Source organism: Tenrec ecaudatus, chromosome 8, assembly GCF_050624435.1.
Source record: "Tenrec ecaudatus isolate mTenEca1 chromosome 8, mTenEca1.hap1, whole genome shotgun sequence".
NCBI classification, from domain to species: Eukaryota; Metazoa; Chordata; class Mammalia; order Afrosoricida; family Tenrecidae; genus Tenrec; species Tenrec ecaudatus.
Genome location: NC_134537.1, coordinates 161,147,862 through 161,174,784, shown reverse-complemented (window position 1 = coordinate 161,174,784; position 26,923 = coordinate 161,147,862). Strand labels below are relative to the sequence as shown.

At 49.1% G+C, this 26,923-nt stretch overlaps 1 protein-coding gene across 1 annotated transcript; it reads right to left on the bottom strand.

Moving 5' to 3' along the window:
- Positions 1-2,046: 2,046 nt before the first annotated feature.
- E2F6 (E2F transcription factor 6) lies at positions 2,047-26,332 on the bottom strand. The gene is made up of 7 exons (XM_075557096.1): positions 25,960-26,332; positions 13,822-13,876; positions 9,931-10,147; positions 8,304-8,459; positions 6,559-6,673; positions 3,890-4,037; positions 2,047-3,468 (listed from the first exon to the last, which is right to left on the bottom strand). The coding sequence occupies exons 1-7, from the start codon at positions 26,086-26,088 to the stop codon at positions 3,419-3,421; spliced, it is 870 nt and encodes a 289-aa protein (XP_075413211.1). The 5' UTR covers positions 26,089-26,332; the 3' UTR covers positions 2,047-3,418.
- Between the last annotated feature and the right edge of the window lie 591 nt (positions 26,333-26,923).

The window sequence follows — 26,923 nt, the reverse complement described above, 5'->3', positions numbered from 1 at the left end:
AAATCAAGTCACCTTTAAAAAATTATTTTTAGATGAAAAGGATGGATACACCCACAAGTATACCAAGATGGCCTTTCCCCACAGTGTGAATGTTCACAGACGTTGCTCAGAAAAAATGTAAACGTCTCGCTGGGTACCATTGTTTTCTTTAGAAACAAGATGGAAACAGATTTTTTTTTTTTTAATTCTTGGGAGTAGCATTCAATGTAATCAGATGAACCAGGAAAATCTTACACTTGATCTTAGCCAAAAGGCCGAGGGGAAAAACCAGCACAATCTTAGTCAGCCCATGAGCATGTTAGCCATGGAGCCTTCCCTTTGAGAGCATGCAGTGCAGCACGGAACACCACGGCAGACACCTAGGGCCCTCCCTGTAGGGACTGGGTTCAAGCTCAGAGCTAAGTGAAGGGAGGCAGGCACGTGGGCCAGGCCTGGATAGGCCGTGTGCTGGGACGAGGAAGAGATTCCAGGCAGGCTAGTAAGGGCGAAGGCTGAGATGGGGACCTGCCACTGAGTGTTCCAGAAAGACACATCTAGTTCGGGCTGGGGGCTTGTGAAGCAAGGAGTGCAAGACAAGTTTGCAAAGTTAGGTTCGGACTATGTTTCACAGCCTGCCCTTGGGCCTAAAGGAAACATGGAAACATTCAAGTCTTCTGAAGGGGAGGGGGGCTACGTGACCTTGGAGAATGTTCTAGCAGAGCTACGAGGGCAGTGGTGTTCAGGAGAGTGGAGAGCAGTCCTCAGAGGAAGAGAAACACTCGAACTGAGAGAGACTGGGGTCGAGGAAGACTACAGTACAGGTATCTAACACGTGGAAAGGTTGCAAAGGACTTCCGCTGACAGGGTTCAGCGTGTAGAGAACATCTGTCACATTTCCTAAGCACGAACTGTGGCTCAGAAAGGAAGCAGGCATCTTCGGCAAGGTTCTCCTTTGTTTGTTTTGGGAGAATGAGTTTGTTTTGCCTTCTCAGGAAAGGTTTTCTCCCTCTGTTGCTGTTAAAGTGCTGTGGCATCAGGTCAGACTCACAGTGACCCTATCTACCACAGACTGGCACGCTGCCCCATCCTGTGCCAGCCTCACGGTTCCGTCTGAGCCCGTTGGAGTAGGCATGGGGTCAATGCCTCTTGTGGAAGGTCTTTTTTGCTGACCTCCTCCTTACAAAGCAGGATTCTTGTGGTGGTTACATAATCTGTTGTCAATTTGAGAAGATTAAGAGTGAAAGAGTAGTTAGCCGGCAATCAGGTTACAGCTTGATGACCTTGTTGGGAGGTGCTGATAAATAGGAGGCGGGGCACACCCTTATTCCCTGGGAGACATTTCCTTCCGTTGACAAGACAAATGGAGCCCCGTGGACACCCCCGCCAGGGCTGAGATGCTTACACCACCACTGGATCCCCAAGACTTTCCACCCACTGGCCTGTGATCTTCCTGTACTCTGCATCATTGCACATGTTGCGTGAGTCTGAAGAGGACTTTATAGATTGGTATCGGACATATGGGCTAATATCAGACTTATGGACTAGATCTGGTCTGGACTAGAACATTTCTCAATATTCAGTTGCTCTTATATATTCATCGAACAAGACGTTCACCCTGACCTTGCTGGTTCTCTTGGACCCCCGACTCTGCTCAACGGCATCCCCACTTAGTCTGTAAGTTGCCAGACTTGGCCACCGGCCCCTTTTGAGAGAGAGAGAGAGAGAGCGAGAGGAAAAGAAGGACTCGGCGTGCCTTGAGCCACGGACGCCTTTTGGATTATCCAGCTCATCATCCTGGAGAAAGTGAGTCTTTGCCTGTGCAGCCCCTCGGGACCAGCCCAGCACCCTGGCAGGGGGCATGGCTGCTCAATTTGGGAAACAAGGAACTCCAGGCCGGCAGCTTGCTGGCACCTAGCTATGGGCCATTGCCTGCAGAAGCCGCTGGAGATCCAAGGCGTGAGAATCCTCCATCCTAAGTGCACATACATCTCAGCTCAGGAAATGCACTCTGGGAAATTCCCGCCCAGTCACACTTCAAAGAAATACTGCTACCATGATTTTCAATATTTAAAAATTTTGATTTTTATTTTAAATCTTATGATACAGTCTTGATTTCCAGTTGCATCAAATCATTCTTGGAAAGCCAGAGGGGTTTACAGTGCGAATTTGAACGATGCCCGTAAGAATCTCCCACGACAGACACGTCATGATTTCTGAAGCTCATTGTGGAACGCACGCACGCACGCACTGATTCGTTCAAGCACACATCTGGCACCCTCCACGTGCCAGACTTGGTGCAAGGCGCTGAAGTACAACAGAGTAAGACAAAGCCCCTGAAAGGACTCACAGTCTAATGGCAAACTACTGAGTTAACTGAGGCACAGAGCGGTCGACGACTTACCCAGTGAGGTAGACACGGCTAGGTGCTTGGAAATGTGGGACTCGAGTTGGAGGCAGGCCAGGGTTCAACTCATTCTAAGTAAAGCCACTGATTGGAAAACAAGGCTGTTGGCTTACAGAGACACACTACAACATCTGCTTGCAAGGGGCATTAAAATAGTTGCCAATTCTCGCCATCACTGAACATGTCTCATAATGAACTAAACCATCATTTTAGTGGCTTTTCTGAAATGGGCCCTAACGCCTGAGAGCCCGCCATCAGCCTAGTGGACGCAGTGATCCTATTAGTAGCTTGATAGCAAGACATGTTGGACTCCAATTTGGGCAATTGGAAATTGTATTAAAATATTTGAATTAATGAATTTTAAATATATAGCACAATTCGATCCTTCTACATGTAGAAGTCTGAAAAAGAAAAACACTCTCTTCTAACCCTCAGTAAGAGGATTCTAATAAGTTATAAACACCACAGAAATTAGAGAATCTGTCGATTTTCCACCGATACATTGCTTTAGCTGTGCAGTGGTGAAAAGTCCACTTAGACATTTTCATGACACACATGTAGACAGACATCACGTTCAGATTCATCTGTGCAGTCGTCCGATTGACCACACTTGAATGCAAACGTGAACCAGTGTAAGGCAATTTCCCCTGTGGATCCAAACACGCAGTCACTGAGGGGCAGGGAAGCACCCCCGGAGCGCTGCCCTTGCAGTCTGGACCACCCGTGTGCAGGATGCACTTTGTGAAGTCAGTTCTGCAGGCCAGATGTATGCCTCCCTGACAAACAGGCAGTACACGCGGTCCAACGCGTCCTTCCCAAATGTCCACCCCGCAGTTATCCAGAGAACTGCTCCTGGCCTACATGCTATAGACGCGGAAGGGACTTCTAGCCCCGAGGCTGCTTCTCCACCATGGGGGGCCGCCGGGATGACGCCCGCTCCGAGAGCCTACTCTGACACCCCATTCGTCCACGCTGGAGGCTGCAAAAGGACCTTGAGCACGAGTTCTCCAACGCCGTCCGTCAGTCCATCGGTCCTCAGTTGCTCACTGCCAGCAATTCTTGACTTTGCTGAGGATGGTTCTCTTCTGGAAAACAAAACAAAAACATGGAAGAGGGAAACCGAAGGCGGACAACAGACCATCCCAGCTGCCCTTAAACACACAAACCCAGTGGCTAAGAAGCCGCCCGCCCGCAGCTCATTGCACATCAGTCACGAGTTCTGCTGAGAGCAGCCGTCAGAGAACGTCCAGGCCCTGGAGGGAGACCCCCAACAAGGGGCACCGCCATCCGGGTTCCTGTGTTAGCTGCCACCGCAACGAAAGACAATTTCATTAAATTTCGCAGCTAAAAACTTAGATCACTGTGCTAATCTACAACAAGAATGACTCACAACTGAAAACACATTTTAAGTGTTTGCGTACCCCCACAGACAGGAAGAGTGAAGACACTGGTAAGGCCGACACACCCTCCCTAGAACGCCCTGACTTTCTGAGCAGGTGTGCTCACCTTCCCCAGGGCTCTCTGTGGGCTTGCTTTCACATGAAGGCGGCCCTGCAGCTTCAGCCGCTTTGCGATTTCTGTCTTCCTGTTCTGTTTCACATAAGTAAACATCAATAGGCCCATTGGTGCTCCTGATATGCACTGTGATAGAGTCCTGGCAAAATACATAAACCATAAGATGAATATGAGAATCTCCATCTATTTTTTTAAGTTAGTAAGACTATAAGGTTTTTAAAAAAATAATTTTATTGGGGGCTCTTACAGCTCTTATAACATTCCACACATCAATTGTATCAAGCATATTTGTACATGTGTTGCCATCATCATTTTCTAAACATTTTTTTTCTGCTTGAGCCCTTGGTATCATACCCTTTTTCCCTCCCTCCTCTCCTCAAGACACCTTGATAAATTACACTGACTGCTATCTCCTTTCATCCACATTTCTGTTGTTCATCCCGCCCTGGGGTGGGGGTGGGGAATTATGCTTTGATCATTGAGTTCAGTTCCCCCTCCCTCCCTCTCTCCCTCCGGCCCCCACCTTCCCTCTATCCTCAGGACTATAAACGTTTTGAGGGAATTTTCTGAACATTTAACTTCAGGAACTGCCCTTTCTAGCCTATGATGTATTTTGAGAAAATGATGTATTTGGCTTTAGTCATATGAATCTGCTGAGTTAACACAGATACTTAATCAAGTAGGAATGTTTTTGGAGTCATAAGAAAAAACCTCAACACTACACAGCCTCTTGTCTCCTCTGTTCCAGGGGGTGACTCTCCAGACACCAGAGGTGCTGAGCTAATCGAAAGGACCATTCTTTGGTCCACTTTGAAAACTACAAGGAAAAGATAAAGTTATCAAAAACCCTGAGGAATTGGGTGTTAGAGTATTTTTATTATTAAAGGTAACCAAAATACTTAGAGGCGGCTCCTAAGGGTCTCAGAGCTTCAATGGTCAGCCTCTCAATGCGTGCAGGCTTGGCGGCCAGACGGCCAGTTCAGGTGTAGCTTGCATTGTGTAACTGGCACAATCAACAATTGTTTTACAAAATAAAAGTTGTTCAGTGCTGGCCAGCAACTTCGAGCTGCGCATCCCATGAGATGGCGGCTTGACAAACTTGAGTGTGGCTGGGGCAGCGATCTTTTCAGCTTTGTGGGTCACACGGTCCATGACACAACTACCCAGCTTTGCCACTGAGGCGGGGCATACAAGGCATCTAAAGAGCCAGTGGGCAGCTCGGCTCCCTGGCCCCTCTTCGTCGACAGTGACTAATCAGACCCTCGTTTGGGAACTACTGCATCAGACCCACCCATTGCCCCACCGCTTACTCTCTGCCCCATCTTTGTAGCCACTCTCCACCAAGCTGGGTGCTGTCGCTTGCGCTTACTTCCACTGCGGAGAAAGGCTGGCCCAGAGGAGCCCTGGCCCTAAGACAGGCCCACACCTGGGCGGGAGCAAAGGCTCGGCACGATCTGGCAATCAGTCTGAGAAGCGCACAGCGTAAGGGTTAAACAAACTCCTTAATCATCATGAAAGGAGCTAGCATAACCCCAAACTAAGATATACTGATGAACGGTGATTAACTTTGTAAGCAGCTTAAATATTTATGAAATCACTCATCTTGAACCTAACTGCTACTTAAGAAACTTAAATAGATATAAATCCTCATCTGAAACGCAGGAAGCAAGACCAAGAAGAGTGTGACTGAGAAAAACCAAGCCACACTCTACTCGACCAACGACCACGTAGCAGCCCAGGGTTCCCCTGGGACCATGGCCTGCTCGGGCTTCGAGGAGAGGCGGACACAGACCCACGTGTCAGTACAAGGAGGTATGTCCCTCCAGCAATGACAGGCTGCCCCAAATGGATGAATTGTCCCAAGAATGGCCACATCCCTTCGTTCTGATCCGCCCTTACCAAGCAACATTCTGGGGACAGTTACCTTTCCAAAGAAACTTTCCTGCGAGGGAAAGAATGTGCTCAGCAGCGGGTCAGAACATTCTCATTCATAGCAATCCTGGTTTTCGTGTAAAAGTATGACAATGTTCTGCTCTGCTCACTAGTCTTTTTTGACACTGTGGTCAGGAGGTTCAGTTATTTCGTCTTAGCTGACACTTGACACTACTCTTGGAAGAACTTCAAGTCTGAGGCCGAGTCTTATTGGTGACCCTCTAAACGAGCTTCAACATGACGGCTCTCAGAACATAAACCATGATGTAAACTAGCGGTGCTGGAGTTCAAGTTTCCCCACCTACTGTAACCTTGAAAGACTGCTTCTTTTCTTCTTTAAGAACAATGACGACTCAATTATTTGTTTCATTGATCAGAATGAGTCCGAGTGTGTAAAGCACCTTGAACAAAACTGGTACGTAGCCAATAGGTGCTTAGCAAACTCAAACCCGCACCCATTGCCAGTCAGCGGATCCTGTCTCAGGGTGGCCCCGTGAATCTCTACAAGGACAGACAGCCTCAGCTTCCTCCCGCAGAGCGGTCTGCGGGTTCAAACCCGACCGCGCTTAGTAGCAGCACCTCAGTGTTTAACCTGCTACACCCCAAGGCCCCTTACAACGCACAGGGTGGTTCCTGGGTTACTATTTACTACTGCTTAATTAAAGCATAACCTAAGTAATTGGCAGCTCCCCCCCCACACACACTTAATAAAATGCGTTGCCACCTACTTCTCTGGGAGCAGGGACATCCAGCCTGGTTTCTGCCGGCGCTCTCACCGCAATGACGATCTGCTCGTGGAAGGCGCGAATGCTGTGGATGTCTTGGTAGGTCACATACGCGAGTGTAAAGGTCAGTTAAGGGTCTGTGAGCAGGCGCGGGCGGCCGGGACTAGGGGCTGGCAAGTCAGTACCAAGTCGTAGGGACCTCAGGTACACCCACCTACCCGCCCGCCCACTCACTCACCCACCCGCCCACTCACTCGCTCACTCACTCACCCGCTCACTCGCCAGCCCGCCCGCTCGCTCGCTCGCGCACCACGCAGGCATACAACTACGCCAGAAGGCTGCTAGGATTCTGTTTCAAGATGAAACAGAACAATCACAGGAAGAAAAGTCACTGAAAAAGCATTTTCTATACAGTGATGCCTCGTTGCCAATTTCGTTCCAGATTTGCATTTAAACACGAAAACGCTCAAGGATGGCACATCTGTTTTGCATAAAAAATAATGGACAAATAATTGGCTCTGAGGCCCGAGAGTTACAAGTTCGCTCTGAAGGCATTTAGCCTCTCGCCTATTTGCCACTTCGGATTTGCTCTCGCCATGGAGTTGTTGGTTAATTGATCCAAATTAACAGCCACTTTCAACCTCTTCAATGGTCTCGGTTCTTCGTTTCAAGCTTAATGATCTCATACCTTTTGCTACATTAGCCGTTTTAATCACATTTTTTTTCTCAAAAGAAGGTAGATAACGTCGACTTAGCCGCCGTGTTGTGTCAGCGGCCCAAGGAGACGAGCGTCACCCTGACTCCGACTCCACGCGGTGACTTCTTTCTTTGGCGCCATCGTGGCTCCCGTCCTTTCTCTGGAGCCGCAGTTCCGGTGCTTTCTGCGAATCAGGTGCCGTGCAAACCGACACCAGCTCGTACGTTGTCTGGGGCAGAGCTACGCTCAGACGGAGGCCCCCCACTTGGTGCCCGCGGAGAGCTGTAATGCAGGACTCCCCTCTGGGACCCCACAGTGGGCAGGTTTTTCCAGTCGGAGGTTCCGTTTGACCATGGAGCAAACACTGAGAAGATGCTTTGCTGTCTGAATAGCATCAAGTTCAAGCTTGGAGCCGTGCGACAACTGAGACTATCACTATAGTTTCTGTGTCATAAGCAATTATGCAGATGTTAAACTGCACTACTGTCTAAGTACGACAACCATATCTGGAGACCATGATAGGGTCTAAGTACACGCACGCACACGCACACACACACACGCACGCACGCACTCACTCTCTCTCTCGCTCTCTCATGGCAGAGTTCAGGTTCCCAGTCTATTTCTTATTCGGTGCTAGGTCTCACGGAGACCTTTTCTGAGAAAGCATATTTTGCTGGCAGGCAGTTCACTGTTTCAGAAGCAAACAGCTCACAAACTGGGAAAGCATGAATGAAGCAAAGGCCATTCAACATTTACTGTTGTCCAACTATGCAGACAGTACAAAGAAAAAGCCAGCTCCACCCCGTTCTAGACAGAAATGCTGACTGCGCTGTCCTGTAGAGGTCAGCGCACGCTTAACCCACAGAGAGGCCACACACAGGGACCAACGCCAACGGTGTATCCTTTGTGTGCATTTGAGGCTAGATGTTTACTTACTTTCACTGCTAAAGTTCTTCTATTTTTATCTGTATCTTAAATATAAAAATAAATCCCCAAGTTGACACTACGATTTAAAGCCAACATTTCTTTGGAAACAGACGTTAAAGGATATTTTTCATTTTCTTTGTCATCTGTTAATTCAAACAGCTGCTGAGCGCAATCCTTAATTAACTCATCCAGAGCATCTTCCATTGCTGACAAGTCAGACAGCTCCTCCTGAAGCTTCTTTTGCTGGGGAACTGCTCCAAAATTACTCAGATCAGATCCTCTTTAAAAAAGGACATATATATATATATATACACACACGTGTATATATACACAGACAAATCACATCAGAGACACTACAGGAAATAATTGCAAATTAAAGTTACTGAATTTTCCAAATGTTTAAATTAAGTGTTTTCCCAAAATGGTAGTAACTGTTTTGAATGAACTCCTGCTCTTAGTCTAGACAGTCAATATGGTTTCTGTACTGAAATTGGTACTTTCTCACTAGATCGTAACGTGTTAAAGTGAACAGTACACAGCTTAATGCACGGAAAGAGGAGTGAGCTGAGCAGCCGGAGCCCGTCCAGGCCGCTGCCACTGCCCGTTCTTGACCTCAGACAAGTTGTCCTTTAGTAGCCTTGTTTCCACAGATGAAAGCAAGTGTGTCGGCCACGAGGGCCCCTCCGCGGAGAGTACACAATGCTGTAGTTTTCCCGGAGGCGCATATTCTACCTGGCTCTATTTGAATCCAACTGCTGAATTCATTCATCTTAAAAAGTAAGCATGTTTCTACTCCAATGGGAAATGACCTGAGCAACGACTGGTAGTCATTTTTGTCCTCGAGATTTAAAGAGCAATTCTTGCTACCTTCCAAATCTGATTTTAGCGAGCGGTTCAGATCACAATTGGATCTGAAAGGGCCCCTTAAAAACCCCATTATCTTTTAATTCCATGTTTCCACAAACTTTCTGAAGCCCCTTCATAACTATGTTGATTAATGAGGACTATTGTGATCCTTGCTGAAATTTCATTTCCCTGAAAAGTCGCTATGTGACTACTGTGTGCACAACAAGCTTGCGTTCTCTGTGTGTATGTGTGTGTGTGTATATATTGAAAAATAACTAAAGTCCTGTTTCCCATGGGATTCTTCCTAATCACATCCTGAAAGTCTTCAGCAATTGCCGTTAGATGTTAATTCAAGTCAGATCTTTCTACTCTGCAGATCAGGAAATCCCCATGTTCTCTAATGCTTAGCAAGTGTGATCCACAGCCCACCTGCATCGTCATCATCTGGGGTAGATGGTAATGCAGGTTCCTCCCTTCTCTCAGGACCACTGCATCAGAAGTGTGTGTGTGTCCCCGGGTGCTCATTACACTAACATGTGAAGAACGATTATTGTGTGTGTGTGTATGTGACCCTGGGTGCTCGTTACACTAACGTGTGAAGAATGACTATTGTGTGTGTGTGTGTGTCCCCGGGTGCTCGTTACACTAACAATGTGAAGAATGACAAGCTGTGCACCCTCACTGATTTCCTCCTGACATCACTAACCAACCCCTGGGGACGAAGTCATCTTTTCAAACCTCCTAGCTTATTGCTGCCCTCTACTACTGACTGTCTGCAGAAACGTCTCACAGACTCCTTTTCTAACTAGAAGTCCCAGGTCACTGCTCTCTACTCTCCCCACACTGGCGTCGCCTGGCTCGTTTTAAAGAACAGGGGAAGTGAATCAAAAGCCAAAGCAGCTCACATCCACCGAATATGGTTCTTGGATTTTTTTTCAACCAACTCGATTCCATCCAAGACGTTGGTGATGTCGTACACTCTCCGTTTCCGTACTCCCAGTTTTGTTGCCACTTTGTTTAGGTCAAGGATGCCCCCGGGAGCAGAGCGGACAAGGTCCATGAACTTTCGAGTTAAGTAAACCAGGGACACATCAAAGCGAGGCCGCTTCACTTTCAGAGCTTCTGAAAAACAAGACAGATGCGTTTGTAAAACTGTGAATCACATTATCAGAAAGTCGTTTATTCCTCTTGGTCATACTTGCACAGGCATATAAACAATTCCTACACACCGAGACCAAATAATAGCTAACATCTCCAGGAAAACAGATTTCTCAAACAGAATAAAAACAGTATCACTCTATCCCAGAGCTAGACAATAGCTCTTGATTTAAATGAAGTGCATGTGAGATGCAGTCAGTTTTCATTGTCATTGAATTATCTTTCTCACCTGGTCTCAAGGTGAGACATTCTTTAGAAAGCAAAGGCAGAGACTTGGGTTTTTTTAAAAAGGCAGTTTTTGCGCCCAATCTAATCCCGCCACACCTAGGCAAAACACTAAGGGCGTGCAACAGAACAGCAACGGGAACAGATCAATGAAGTCCCCGGGGAATACCAAAAATAGACTTTGGGGCCAGGGGCTGGCACCCCATCAGATTTGACAGGAAACCACTCCTAAAGGCCAACAGTCCTTGAACTAACTATAGGCTTTTGTTTGTTGTTTTTGTTGTCATTGGCTTTTTGCTGTTGTTGTTTTGTTGTGCTTTTTTTGTTGCTTTGTTTTGCTCTGCCTTGTTTTTGTGCATGTTATTATCTCCGCAGGTCTGTCTAAATAAGATAGTCTGGATGAACAATGTGGAGAAGAAAAGTATGGGCCTGACAGTTTGGGGTACATGGGAGAGGGGGAGTGGGGGAGAAAGGGAGTGGTGTTAACAAACCCAGGGACAAGGGAACAACAAGTGATCCAAATCGGTGATGAGGAGGGTGTGGGAGGCCTGGCAGGGTGTGATCAAGGGTAATGTAACCAAGCGGAATTACTGAAACCCAAATGAAGACTGAACATGAAAGTGGGACAAGAGGAAAGTAGTAGGAAATAGAGGAAAGAGGTAGGAGGCAAAGGGCATTTATAGAGGTCTAAATAAAGGCATGTACATATGTAAATACATTACATATAAGTATGGGGAAAGAGATCTGTGTGCATATATTTATAGGTCTAGTATTAAGGTATCAGATGGACATGGGGCCTCCACTAAAGTACTCCTTAAATGCAAGAATACTTTGTTCTATTAACTGGTATTCCATGATGCTCACTTTCCTGACATGATTGCTGAAGACAAAGTGGGGATCAGTTATCAGGCATCAAAGAACAAAAAAAGTCACATCATTGTGTGCTCATCTCCCCATAAGATCGCTGAAGACAAATGGGTGCATAAGCAAATGTGGTGAAGAAAGCTGATGGTGCCCAGCTATCAAAAGATATAACATCTGGGGTCTTAAAGGCTTGAAGGTAAACAAGCAGCCATCTAGCTCAGAAGCAACAAAGTCCACATGGAAGAAGCACTCCAGCCTGTGTGATCACGAGGTGTCGAAGGGATCAGGGATCAGGCATCAAAAAACAAAACAATCAAATCATTGTGAATGAGGGGGAATCATCTACCCCCTTACAGAAGGGTTGTGCCAGGAGGAGACGAGCTAGTCAGGGTGCAGGGTAGCAACGATGAAACATAAAACTTTCCTCTAGTTCCTTAATGCTCCCCCCACCCCCTATCATGATCCCAGTTCTACCATACAAATCTGGCTAGACCAGAGGATGTACACTGGTTCAGATAGGAACTGGAAATGCAGGGAATCTAGGATGGATGATCCCTTCAGGACCAGTGGTGAGAGTGGCAATACCAGGAGGGTGGAGGGGGGGTTGAGTAGAAAAGGGGAACTGATTATTGGGATCTACATGTAACCTCCCTGGGGGAAAGACAACAGAAAAGTATGTGAAAGGAGATATCGCACAGTGTAAGATATGACAAATTAATAATAATTTATAAATTCTCAAGGGTTTGTGGGGGAAGGTAGGGGAGGGAGGGAAAAAATGAGGAGCTGATATCAAGGGCTCAAGTAGAAAGCAAATGTTTTGAGAATGATGATGGCAACAAATGTACAAATGTGCTTGACACGATGGATAGATGGATGGTGATGAGAGTTGTACAAGCCCCAACAAAATGATTTTTTAAAAAGAAGAAAAAATAAAGACTACTTTTCCCAAAAGAGGCACTTTTTATCCATGTGAAGTAGAACTGTGGCAAGGTATCTGAAATGTCTTAGTTTCCTATGAAAATAACTACTGTATGAATCTTAAGAAAAAGTGCTATATCTATTTTTCGAATATTCACTCCAAAATCAAATTTCCTGCCAGTGAGTCAATTCCAATTCACAGTAACACCACAGAACTGTCCCCTGGTGTGAACGAACACACACACACGCACGCACGCACGCCTCTTCTCAGCACAGGATTTGTGATCAATGAATGGCTGGACACAGGGTTTTTTTTTCAGTTCTAGGAGGGAACTTCAAGACGTTCTTGTAAAACTGGAATGAAAAGATACCACGTGCTTCCGCCTTATTAGGATGTTTTAAAAAATAAAAAGGTTCCAGTCAAGCAGTGGCTCCCAAGGACACCTGGCCGGGCAGTCAAACCCAAGGTGGCAGGCATCCTGCTCTGGCGAGGGTGACTGCTGAAATGTGAAGAAGGGTCACTTCGATAAAATGTTTCCCTCTAAAGACAAGAGAGTCACCAAGACTTAAGGTCTTACACAAAGAACTTTGAAGAAAACGGAAATCAGCACTGATAAGAACCCCCCCCCCTCTCCCTTGCAGAGTTGTGTGGAGGAATTGTCTGCCAGCATGATCCTGCACCTGCTTGCTCTGCGAGGGCAGGAAGAGATGCTCCAGGAGACTGCTGTGGGAAACCTCACCCCGCCCACTTGCCAAGCCTGCTGCTGGCCTGCTGGAGTTCTCTGCTCCCAAAGGTCGGAGAACATTGAACAGGGACACAAGTGAAGTCCCTCAAGGAGGTGGAGCCTGCTGTGATGGGCGCACAGTCAGGAGCTCAAGCATCCCAGGGAAGGGCTGGGGTGGGAGGAACCCACCTCCGGAGCAGGTAATGTCAGCGAGCAACAGTTTCACGGGTTGATGTTTTTAATAAAGATGGCTATGGGGAATGTAGCAAAACTTGGTGACTTATACTTTGAAAAGTAACTTTGTTATCTTTTTTTTTTTTAAACTACCACACAGCACACCTCTCACTTAGTATGCTTCAACGGAAGAAGTCTTCTATCTTCCATCCGGATGCTGACCAGTCTCTGCAGGCTGGTAGTCAACATCAAGGCCACTGGCAGCTACTCCAATGACAACACTATGTATGTGCAGTGCCGTCCACCAAGCCAGCACTCTCATCGGTGATTCAACACGAGTGAGAATGAAATTCAAACGCTCTCATTGGAAGGAGAAGAAATTCAATTCTACCACAAATCTTGGAAGGCTAGGAGGTGAGGAGTTTAATCATTCTACGGGGTTCACCCGAGCCCCTGGCCACAGGTCCCTGGCACGGGCTGAGGGGGAGCGAGTCAGGGAGGACTATGCTCAGGCTTCCTGCCCAAGTGCTCCCTCATTCCTGCTGGCAGCGCCCATCACAGAGTTTGGGGGAAGATCTTAAATGGTATACTTTCAAAGTGACAGGGTTTGCTAAAATGCCCCACTTTATCTTTTAATACAGGAAAACTCGTTTTATTTTAAGTTTCTCACCAACTCACATACATTTAGAATCAATCATTTAGGTTCAAATGACAAAACTTATGAAAACTTACTTCTCATCGACACATATTGCACACTATCTTCTAGATTAATCCTTAATTTTGTTGGCTGAAAAAAAAAGAGACGTAGAAATTTAAGTTAGCAATTAAAAACCACACTGCAAATGAACATCATTCTACTAGGTAAGATAAAGGTTGGTTTTGGGGGGGCGGGGTTGGCTTTTTGTCCATCTTGAAGAATGTCTTAGGCGTGAGGGAATTCCTTTTGCCAACTATGCAGCTACCTACTCTGAACTATCACCCTGTCTGACACTGTGGGTGGGATGGACTTCCAACATGGTGAAAGACAGAACGACAGCATCTCCCAAACAGAGCATGGGCCTCCGTAACTATGGCGGCAGCCACTAGAGTGTGAAGGAGAAGTATGTACGATAGGAGATTTCATTACTAAAACTGACGGCATCGGGCACTGTGGATACCAAGGAGGACAAAGATGGGTAGGACACTGTCCCTGTCCCTGTCCCTGGGGAGCACAAGGCAGGGGAAAGAGATGCCCAAACTGACAAACGCTCACTTCTTGGCACTTAAACTCACTCACTGCCTGGAGAGGCTGGTGGGGTTTGAACCGCCAACCCTGGAGTTACTAGCCCCATGTGTAACCCACTATACCGCCAGGGTGCCTTCAGTTAACTATACATGATTCGAAAAATTTCCCACGAAACCTTTTACAAGCACCACTCATTCCCATTACAATTAATGTAAAACAACAGCATTTCTGAACATAGGTAATAAATGCGTGCTGTGGAGGAGTAGAAGCTTTGGTGTTAAACCAATACAAACGCTTTCTAAATTCTTACAGCACCCTGGGCATTTAGAGCAGCTCCATTATCAGGGCTCATTCATGGTCTCCTCTAGCTAGTTCTCACTCTCACTCACTGCTGTTGAGTCTGTGCGGACGCACTGTAAGCCCCCAGGGGTCACCAAGATGGTAACTATTTATGGGACTAGAAAGCCTAGTCTTTCTCCCTCAGAGCTGCTGGTGGTTTTGAACTGCCAACCATGCGGATTACAGCCCAACATGTAACCTCTACCCCAGCAGGGCTCCCTTCCAGCTCTTCAGAGGCTATGAAAAACAGCGTAAACTGGAAGTTAACATTTGTAACACATCTAGACAAAACTTTCTCCAAAATAATGCACAGCATCAAGCCTTAGGATAAGATGAGTGTACACAGAATCCCGCGCTAACGCCACACTGAGAAGGAACAGAACAGGTGAGCCTGCCATACCACGTCCCAGACAGGCCATGACCAGGTCCAGCTCCTACCTAAATGAACCAGGTCGGCCCACGCAGCTGGCCGAGAGCAGGCACCAACAAACGTTCCAGAGGTGCACCCCGGGGGCAGTCACGAGACCGCTGGCTGGGTCTTGAAGCAGCAGCGAGCTGTTTCTGGAGTAATGGGTGGGAGGAAGTTGAGAACTAGGTTCTCCTGGTACTGGAGAAGAGTGATTCCAGATATAGAGGTAGTTTGGGAACACACCTGTGTGTCTAATATGAAAGACTTAATCCCCCCCCCCAAAATCATAAGAATATTTATTGAACTGTGTCCAGTCACGTGTTAACATATATCCAAGGTGCACACAGGCACTGTCACATCTTGGGAACACCACTGCCAGTCTAACCAATAAACCAACGCTCAAAAAAAGACAGGGGTTAGGGTTGGGGGAGGGAAAGGCAGTTATGAGTAAGGGCAAAGGTTGGATCTGGTAGGAAATCACACATTTCTCAGAACTTCTCTGGGGAAAACCTGTGGGCAGAGATCTTTGCAATAGAATAAACCAATCCCCACTCTTCCTTCCCCTGCCGCATGCCTCCCCAAAGGCGCAGTTACGCAGAGTGCGCAGCTCAGAACAGCAGCAGTCGTGCCCCTTCACACTCTGTTCTGCGCCTCGACTGGGGGTTCCCACGGTGTGGTGCTGGGCTCAGTGCACCTTGGGTCCTTGGGGCAGGCTGCATTGTGGGTGCAGAGGGGAGCCACCCTCCTCAGAGGTGAGCTCTGGAACATCGCCCGACTGTGTGAGCAGTGACCTCCTTTCGGAGCTGAAAGGATATGCTAACACCACGCTCCACATCAAACAAAAATTCACTGCCAGCAAGCCGATGCCAACTTTCCATCACCCTACAGGACGGGGGACTGCCCTCTGAGATCCCAGGACAGTAACTCTTGACGGGACAGAGAGCCCTATCTTCCCCCTCACTCAGCGGCGTCAAAGCCATTTAAGACGTTTGGGCTTTATTAACTTCAAAAACAGTGGAGAATCACGAAAGATTTCTGAACAAGAATATGGCAGTGTCAAGTTCACAGCTGAGAATCAGGAAGACGAGATCCAGGTGGGCCTGGGGAATGCTGAAGAAATGCTCAAAGAAATCTCTTTATTTGTTACCAATTCTTCCCTCACAAGGACCCAAAGCATGGGAGCACGTTGTATTTGCATGTGCACCAAAAGTCAAAGCACACGCCTCAGCATCTAACACCGTGACCAGCGACAGAGGAAGCACATCCCTTAGCAAGGGGTCTCCCAAGTGAACAGCAGCTTCTCCGCCTTGCCGGCTTTCCTGCCGGGGGTACTTGAATAAGGTCATCCATCCCAAGCAAAGCAACTGCGGGTCCCATTGCAAATCGCAGGCTCTTTAACTAGTTTGCTGGTTGGCGGGTTAAGACAGCCCTGGCTGGCCACTGACCAGGGCCATGTTTGTGTTTCTCTTCTGTGAAATGGCAGCGTGGCGGGCAGCAGCCCCCACTGAGTGGGTTAGGAAGAGCCAGCAGAGAGGGGGAGGCACACGCGTAATCCAGACCCCTGCTGGCCACGTGGTGTTCCAGGTAAGCATGGACTTTGACCCCAAAGCCCTCCCCACTCCTCAGAGAGCATCATGTAAACAGCGGTCTCGCCGCAGAGGAGCTCAGCCCACGTACGATAACGGGCACGGACGGACACTCAGCACTCAGGCCTCAGTGCTCATGGAGAGAAATCAGTTCGTGATCACAAACTCTCCTAGCCCACTTCTTCAGCGTGGCCCAGCACAGCAGCTCCGAGGGGGTCTTCACCTTCCAGGGTGGCCCAGGCTGACAGAGGCATTAACTTAAGGTCCCCTTAAAGCTCTCCTAACCGCCACGGCCCTGGCCTCCACATGTGTCAGACCGTTCCCAAAGCCACAGCCCTGCGGTCACATCGGCGCCAGGACTGGGATCTTCCACTCCTCCTTGGCCAGTCCTTGTGGAGTGTCCGTGTCTAGTTTGGTCCAGTGCTACAGGGTCTACATAAGCACCTGCTATCACCGCCTCCTTTTCTCCGTCTGTGAGGCGCAGTCAGGGGCAGCGCGTTTTGCGCGCTATATGAAGGTTCTTAGTGAGTTCTCCATTCGGTCCACGATGGCATTCCTGGACATACAGCACGCTGCTCTCAAGTATCGCAACGGATCTTACAGTTAGCGCAGCCGGTGGAGGTGAAGCCAGCACCCAGTCCATGGTGCCTGGTTACCGGGCAGCCTCCGTCCTCGGAGCAGCAATGTGGAACCCTCTGTGCACAACCCTGCCCGGTGCTGCGGAGTCCGTTCAACTCACGGGGACCCCTGCACGCCAGAGCAGAACCGTGTGCCACAGGGGTGGCAGTGGCTCAGTTTTTAAAAGCAGGCTCTCAGGTCTTTCTCCCGAGGAGCTCCCAGCCGGGCTCAAACCTCCAACCTTTCTGCTAGCAGCAGAGCAAGTGCACCTCTAGCACCAGCCTGGGATGATACTTCACGGTTTACACACCCACCACCTCACCGTCTGCTCCCCAGCAGCTACCAGGGCTCTGCTCTATGTGCTGCCCTGTCTCCTCTGGGCCGCTGCCCTTCACGGGCTGCCACAGGCAGGGTTCACGTCACCAAGACTGGCCGATAGTGACCTGCGGGGAGGCCAGACTCTAAAAGCACGCACTCCTCCCTTTGTTCTTTGAATGAGAAAAAGTACCACTCTCTCTCTCTCTTTCTCTCTGAGGGATTGCCACAGTATCTCCATCCCCAGGGCCAGCAATACTAAGCTTTCATGTAAATTCCTTGGGGCCACAATTCTGGAGTCTTCTAAGGCTTCCCAAGCTGCATTCATCTTTAGATTAAGAATGATTCTTGGCTTAAGAATGGGTTTAAGACTGCCACGCGCATAACCCTGATCTTTACCCTGACACAGCACGATATGAACTTTACCGTCAACTTCCAAAGCTAACGTGAAGATTGGAAAATTAAAAGGAAAGTTGTAGAATTCTAGGTAAACACAAGAGACTATCCTTATTTTCCTTTTTGAAGCTGAGCAGGGCCCAGCATAACCGAGTGCTTGGTAACCACATCTTAGAATTATGTAGAGACTGAAATTGTCCTTATCAGAGAGGAGGCTCCAACTGGCGAATCACTTAGAAATTATGAGACGCTGAGTATTTGTTTTAAAGAAACGAGGGCAAACAATGAAAGCTTCCTCTTGGGTACACAGTCAGTCAGAATCGCCGAGAAGACCCTGAGCCCTCTTCTTCCGTTCCCCACGCAGTGGTGTCTGCAGAAAGTCAAGCTGACACAACGTTGGCACGCCTTTCCCCGGCTGCCCAGCTGAGAGAGGCTGGACATTAAGCAGCTCGGCTAGGAGCCTTGTCCTGGGGTAGACAGACAGCAGTGTGCCTCTTATCCTCGTGAAGTGGTCTCACAATTAGAAAGGTTTCTTCAGCCAAAGTTAGAGATTAAAATAAACCAGCAGCAGCCACCCTGCACTTGGCTCCAAGTCATTCCAGCCCTCGGAGGAGAGCAGCCGCTGTGCCCCTGGGGGTGAAGGGGAGCACCGCACTGGGAGACATCTTCAAGGAAGCTGCAAAGATAACACAGGGAAGGCTCCTGTGCCCATTGCCAGATGTTACTAACTGCATCGTATCTCTCTACACATACACACATTCACAACCCCCTCCACACACACACACACACACACACACACACACACACACACACAGCATGGAGGACGCTTGAAGTCATGCTCTCATTTAACTCTAGTACAATCAACAAGGATGTGCAGGCCGAAGTAACCTTGCACAGACTGGTGGCAGAAGTCTATCCTTTGCTGACATGACAGCGAGGGTTCAGAAGGAGAGGAGGAACAGTTTGTGGAAAACTGGAAGAAGGAAGATCTTTGTTGTGCAGGATCAGTGTGATACAGATGTTAAAGGATCACAGATGGGGCCTCTCAAACAGCAGGGCATCTAAGAAACTTGAGGGTGAGCGCTGGACTGCTGATGGCAAGGTTGGTGGTTCACCCACTAGCTGCTCCTTAGCAGAAAGGTGGGGCTGTCTGCCCCCATAAAGATGAACAAAGCCTGGGAAGCCCCCAGGGAGTCTCTACGAGTCAGAATTAACTCGATGGAAGTGTTTTTATTCCAGCCAGAGCCTAGAGATTGATCTTGATGTACAGGTGGGACTTTTGTCTGATGAGTGGACAAGAGTGCAAAGATCGGGAGACCTAGAGAAGTTAATGAGACACCACAGTAAGGACACACACTGCTCACTTGCCTGGACGGGGCCCAGCAAAGACCATTCAAAGGAGGACAGAGGCTGCAGAGCACCCACAACGCTACTGGCAGAAAGCAGGCTGAAAAGCACCCCAAACAGAAAAGAAAACTGTAAACAGGGATCACTTTTCATGAAAAAGAAGAGGACGCAGGGTGGAGCCAAGAGCTGCGGAGAATGAGGCCAGACCGTGAGATCCAACCAAAACACCAGAATGGTTAGGATGGTGAGGATACAGGGGTTAGTCTGCTACCACGCAAAGTACTAGAAATATAACATAATTTAAGATTTAGTTTGTTCAAAATCCAAAATGTAACAGCACCCTCCATGCAATAACGTTCCTCTTACGGGCAATCACTGGGAATGTCTTAAGGCAGGAAGGAGGTGAGCAAGGCCATTGAGATAGGTAGCCTGAAAGGAAGCGCCCACCCCACCCCCCAATTCAGAGGCCTCAGGGGCGGTGATCTGGGTAAGTCAGGCACAGAAGCATCACCCCATTAAACAAGGCACAGGAAGCTACGGGGATGGTGGTCTAGTGGCCCCTGGAGAAGTGTAAGGGTGGGTAATTTACTGATAGTCACTGCAAATGTGCCTTCTTACACTGCCCATTGTATCCTGTGATCCCTGTGACAACCTGCTAATCTCTTCCTGTAACCACTGGAGAAAAAGCTGTTTCTTGTCACATAATTGAAGGCATATGAAGTTGCTGGGTCAGGACTCAAGCGCTTGCAGGGGCAAACTCCAAATTTCTTGAATTGACCTGGTCTGGGGCAGGCTTCCCAGACCCCTGCAGTCCAGCAACATTATAACTTTGTAACTACCATTTCCCAACTCCTTAGCAGAACTGCATACAAGTTATCTTGTGTCTCTCCTATGTGTGTGTGTGTGTGTGTGTGTACATGCTACCCATTCTGGAGAAGCTGTTCAAAACCATCCCTAGGTGCCTCATCAGCATCTAGACCTGATGGACGCGACTACGCTTTGAGTTGAAAATGTAGTGGGGTAACATGATTTGGGGAGCCCCCTTTCAGGGGGGGAGCACATTTTATTTGTGCAGGATTCATGAATTACTGGGGCTCAGAGGGCAGAACACAGTAGGCAGCCTGAGAGATGGCTCTGAGCCCTGCTTCCTGCCAGTCGGGGCTTTGTCTGGTCCTCCCCGTTCCTTGGGGATGGACTACATTTAGAAAGTCACTGGGAAAGTGAGTTAGGCACGGGCTGCCAGGCACTCTGCAGGAGAAACTTGAGGTTGTCTGCTCCCTGGAAGACTGCAGCCTCCAAGTCCCTGCCTCAGGCCACTATGAGTCAGTTTACCGGAAGCTAGTGAGTCTGTTTCATTTGGATTTGTTCCTAATGCACGGAACTCAGCAAAGTGCAGGGCTGCCAGCTGAGACGTGTTTTTGGAGGGACGCCAAGCAAGTGAGCGGCTGCCCTCGGGCATCCCCTCAGCTGACACATAGGACAGTCAGTTAATAGGGTTTTTCTAGTCAGAATTTCTTAGGTGATGTATTACAGCTCAATGCCTGTCTGTGGAAGGGGCCTGGTGGCACAGTGGTTTTGCACTGAGCTGCAGTCCTCAGGGCTGCAGTCTCAGACACTCACAGGGGCCGTTCTACCCGGCCTATGGGGTCACTGTGACACATGGACTTGATGGCGGTGAGTTCTTTTCTTGAAAACACATTACCTGCAGTGGTTCTCAACCTGTGGGTTGCGACCCCTTTCACAGGGGTTGCTCAATTCATAACAGTAGCAAAATGACAGTTATGAATTAGCAATGAAAATAATGTTATGGTTGGGGGGTGGGTCACCACAACATGAGGAACTGTCTGAAAGGGTCTCAGCACTAGGAAGGTTGAGAACCTCTGGTCTACGGCACCACAGGGGAGAGGCTGGCAGCTCAAATCCACCAGCTACTCCACAGAAGAAAGAATGTGGAGTTGCCCAGGACAGAGTCACAGCGTCGGAAACGTGACGGGGCCGCTCTCCTCTAAGCTATCGGTTCAGAGTCGAATTAACTCCAAGTACATGAGTGTGGTTTGGAATCAACCCAGTAACGTAGGAAGAAAAGCCTTCCTTTTCTCGCCAACAGGCGGGTTCTCCAGCATGGCCTCCCCAGCACACTCCGCGGGCTAACATCCTTCATTCTGATGCTCCAGCTGTTCCGGATGAAACAACTAAAACAAGAAACCCCACTCCCCTGCCAGCAAGTTGACTCTGACTCACAGCCACCCCATGGGGCCGAGTAGCGCTGGACCCGTGGGTGTCCAAGACTGTTGATCTTCACAGGAGTAGAAAACCTTGCCTTTCTCCCTGGGAATGGCTACTGGTTTTGAACTGCTGACCTTGAGGTAACTTCCCTGGAAGTCCCAGTGTGGCACCCATGAAAGGTCTTTTTCTCTCTTGTTCATTCAGCACTTTCCAAATGGTAGTCTCAGAGGTACACTCCCAATGGGTAAATCCACCAGGTGTCGGCACAGCCACTGGGGCTCCTCGTTCTGGCAGTGCGCTCCCGTGAGATCAGCCCACACCGGCACCCTTGGCAGGGACGTCTTTGACTTAAGAGGCTGTCTCTGCTGTTCGTGCCCTGTAGTTGAGTATGACTCAGGGAGGCCAGGTGTGCAGGACAGAACTGCTCCACAGGGTTTCTACGCTGTGCCCTTTGAGAAACAGATGGCCAGGCCTGCCTGTCAGGCATCTCTTCAGGTGGGGTGGTGGTGGTGTTTGAATGACCAAGCTTCCAGCTGTTAAACACTTTGCACCACCCGGAGTCTGCTTATGGAGAGGTTACTCTTAAGCATGCTCCCTAAGGGGCTGCCACTGGGAACGGTTAAATTTCCCTTTCAAGCCTCGAGTTATGTCTCTCTCCAGCGTGTGCAGGTTTACCTTACTGCCTAGCCCGCTTGTACATTAGCTGGGAAATGAATACAGCATCAGTCAGTCTGCAAACTGACTAGCACCAAGTGCTCCCTCCATGCCTTTAAAGAACACGCAGCTCTCTAAGAACCAGCAGCAACTCATGGGCAAGCTGGCTCTTCGAGGTCCAAACTCAGGGTTCACACACTGAAGGCCTGTACCCTCTGTGACGTCTCAAAGGCCAGCATCCTGACTCTTGGCTGAAGCAGGAAGTGATGCCAGAAGCTTCTTCCAAAGTGGAAGAAAAGAATGCGGGAGGAGACACGGGGCCTGGAATTCTAAGCAATGCCTTAAAGTTGGTTACAGGCTTGTCTTCAGAGAATGCGCTTCCTGCGTCTCTGCCGTAGATGCAACATCCCTTCAAGGGCTTCAAGGGCAACACCTTTATCCAAGGTGCCTGCTCGCTCCTCTGAGTCAATGCGGACTCACAGCGACCCCAAGGAACGGGGAAGAACTGTCCCTAGGAGTCTCAGAGCCAGCAACTGATTAAGGGATTAGAAAGCCCCACCTTTCTCCCCCTCACTGAGTCAGATAAAACCAAAAATATCAAGATACATAACTCGTCTTTATATAACAATACATAGTTTATGATATATATGTAACTCATCTTTATATAGCAATACAGTTTATGATATGTCCAATTTAAAAACAAAGTTTAAAACATTGATATAGGTATTAGTTTATATAATTTCATGTCAATTTAAAGATAGTCACAGCCTGATGGCACCTCCTTGTGGGTTTCGCCTTCTCATAAGGAGGGTCCTGGGAACCACACCCCACTCCACACCTGCCTACCTTCACCTTCCTGCTGGCTGGCCCTAGTTGCTGCCAGAGCCCTGAGATGCATCCACCACCAGTAGATCCACAAGACTTTGCACCCCCAACCTGTGCATTGCACATCATTGCACGTGACTGCGTGAGTCTGAAGGTCTTCTGGACTTGAATTGAACTGGGCTGGGCTATTATCTCGATATATAACTACTTGATCTAAAGCTTTCTTAAACATGAGTGTAAATGGATTTGTTTCTCTAGTCACCCTGGCCTAACACAATAGGTGTCAGAATTCCATTCTGGAGGCAGGAAAACAAAGGCTCAGCGATTCAAACACTCAGAGTGGGCCTCCTTCATTCACTCACTAATGGCCTGCTTGATCTTCCAAAAGTATTGATGTGCTGGGCGTACAACAGGCAACAGACACGGGTCCTGTTCGGAGAGGCACCGCAAAACCCACACCAGACTCAGTGCCTCTGAGTCAGTTCCCACTTACAGCGACTCTGTAGGACACAGCAGGCCTGACTCGGTGGATTTCCAAAGTTGTCAACCTCTACGAGAGTATGAAGCAAGTGTCCTCAAACTACGGGCCACATGTGGCCCGCTGGGTGTTTTTGCCCCGTTTGTTTGTTTACTTCAAAATAAGGTAAGTGCAGTGTGCATAGGAATTTGTTCATAGTTTTAAAAAAACAACAACTATAGTCTGGCCCTTCAACAGGTCTGAAGGACAGTGAACTGGCCCCCTGTTTAAAAAGTTTGAGGACCCCTGGTATAAACCTATCTTTCTCTTGAGGAGCGAATGGGGGATTCACACTGCTGAGCTGGAGGCTAGCAGCTCCCTGCACAGCCCATTAGGAATTAGGTTAAAATGTGTTTTGAGAAGGACAATGCATGGAAGTGGTTCCTCCAAAGCAAAGAGCAATTATGCAAACACTTTGGAGTTCAACCATAACATGAAGAACTTTAGCAATTAAGTGAGGTAGTTCAGGAGGGCTGAGAAGATTAAACCCAGGGGCGAGGTTATGTTAAGGAGATTCTTTAAACTAAGTGACAAGATGAGGAACATGTTTTTACAACCATTATGGTTATTCTGTGGAGACCATATGAGAAAGTGGGCAGCCAGCACTGCAGCAGCTTGCGATGAGAGGATGGTTAGACCCGGCAGTGCTGGTGGTGACTTGCAATTGGACTGGGAGGATGAGGGGTGTCAGTAGTCTGGAGGATATGCTATGGCTGCTACATAGGACACTGGCTGGGGAAACACACATATGGGGGTATGATACCACGGATTAAAATGGAAAGTAGAAGAAAGCCCCGAATTCCCACAAGTAATTGACAAACGGGAAGAGGAGTTTGCAAAGGAACATACAGGGAGGGGCCAGATGCGTGGTTGGAGCATCAAGGACACACAGCCTCCCCAGGAACCAAGACTGACAGAGAGCTCAGCTGGAGGAGTGCTTCCAGCACAGAGCCCAGATCGATGGGCTGGGGCAGGAACTCGAGGTGAGGAAATGTATTTCAGAAGTTCGAATGGGGGGTAGTGTGTGTGTGTGTGTGTGTGTGTGTGTGTGTGTGTGTGTGTGTGTGTGTAATTAAGGGAGGGATCCTTTAAGGCAGGTGTCAAACTGGCAGCCCTCACCCCCCAGGTAATTTTTTGTGACCCACAATGCTCTGAAATAAAATGAAAATAGAAAACATTGTTATGAAGAAAATAGCACTTAGGGAAAATCGAGGCAATGCCAGTACACACAATTCCCTCATTACATTTTATTTCAGAGCATCGTGGGCCACAAAAAATTACCTCGGGGCATCCCGGGACAGCCAGTTTCACACACACCCCCCCCTTTAAGGTATGGATATGTTAAGTAGTTAAGAATCTTCTGAGGTTAAACCCTGGTTTATCTGCTATCTAATCACAAGCAAGTCTGCTTTGCCACAGCAGTAAAACAAAAGTAAGGCAACTCTGCAGGCAATGTTGAACTTCTCCGTTGCTAAGTGAGAGGGTGGTGGTTCAAACCCTCCTGTTAGCTTAGTGGGAGCCCAGCTCTGGCGAGGTCTATCTCCGCAGATTACAGGAGGCCTTGTGTAAGGACATCACGTGCTCCTTTCCAGTGGGAGCGTCCCTAACTGAAACATCACAAGATGACACAACAGGCCTCTTGGTGAGGAGGGGGTGCTGGCTGGGAAACCGCTGTCCCGTAGCATTGCTGAGTCTGAATGAACTGCGCAGCACCCACCAGCAAGACCAAAAGGCAGGAGAGCCCCTAGCTCCAAGGATAGAGCCAATGAATTAATAAACCGCTAGGCATGAAAACTGGGCGACTGACTACTCAGTAGCTGTTTCCCTACGACCAAAAGCCCTCATGGCTGCGTGGTTATGCTCCAGGCTGCTAACTGAAAGCTCGGTAGTTCAAGGCTTTCTCTTTCAGTAAAGAGTAACAGTTTCAGCAACTTACCAGAGCAAATTCTACTCCGCTCTGCGGGGTCCCTAAGCAACAGTAGCAGTTGAGTTACAGAAAAGCTTGCGAAACAACTAAGTCCACTATCAAGGGCCCCAGGACCCAATGCCTCCTGCAGCGAGGGAGTCACCCGTGTCCCTTCTAGGCGTTCTCTCGGACGCGGGGCCGAAGAAAATCTGCTGAATGGCCAGGATTACAATCGGCTGCCTCTAGGCGGGAGAAGAGGCTACAGAGAAAACCCGGTGATCGGTGGTCAGCCATGCACTGCGGGGCCAGCGGAGGGAGGGGAGCGCGCATCTTAGGGAAGCAGACGAGGTAGACCAACGTCTTGGACCTCGAGCGGGCTGACAGCACACCTGGGGGCAGAGCGGCCGGCGTGGCGCGCTGGTGACCGCCGAGCCGCGGCCCCAGCCCCCAGGGAGCTCAGCCCCCAGAAACCACTGGACGGGCCCTGGCTGCGCCCCGCAGGCTTACCAGCAGGCCCTCCACGTTGATGGGGTCTCGGCAACGGCGGCGGATGGTCTCCTCGGCCGGGTCCACGAGAAGGCTGGGCAGTTTCCTCGCTGGCCGCTGCTGACTCATGCCGCCGATCCAGGCGGCCATCGCCCCTCGCACCCGGGGCGCTCTCCCGCCTTCTCCTGTGCCGCCGCCTCCCACACGCTGCCCTCCCGGGCTGCGCCTGGTCCTGATCCCGATCCCAATCCCGATTCCGGCGCCGGTCCCGGCACTCCTCGGCCGCCGCCTGCCTGGGCTGCCCGGAAAACCAGAGAGCCACTCGCCCCGGGAGTGGCCCGCACCAAACGGCTCAGAAGAAGGTGACCCCCTGCCGTTTAAAACGCCCAGCAGGCCATGTTCGCGCGTGCGCAGCGCGCCGCCCCAATGCGCATGCTCCATGCACGCCTTTCCCTTGGCGGCGCGGCCGGAGCGCGGGAAAGTCCGGAGCGCGGGAACCTGTGGAGCGCGGTGCCCTCGGGGAGCGCGGCGAAGCAGGGAAGACATGGAGCTGGAACTCCCGGGAAGGGAGCGGGGCCGAGAAACTTGGCCTGTGGTCTCGGGATTGTTGACTCGAATATGTGAAAGTTCTGAGCACACCGCGAGGCAACTTTATTCCTCCGCACGTGACAGCCTGTAGCTGATAGTGACTTAGTCAGAGGTGAGCAAGCCGAGTGAGATTGTTTACCTACTGGCAACTTCCTCTCCTCCCTTCCTCTTTCCTGCTGCTATTTTCCTTTGTCCTCTTGTTTAAAATTTAAAAATTTTTATTATTTTTTAAAAAGTCATTTTTGGGGAGGGGCTCGTACAATTCTTATTACAATCCATACACCCATCCATTGTGTCAAGCGCACTTGTACATTTGTTGCAATCATCATTCTCAAAACATTTGCTTTCTACTTGAGCCTTTAGTATTAAGTCCTTGGGATGATTGAGTGTTGGGGCA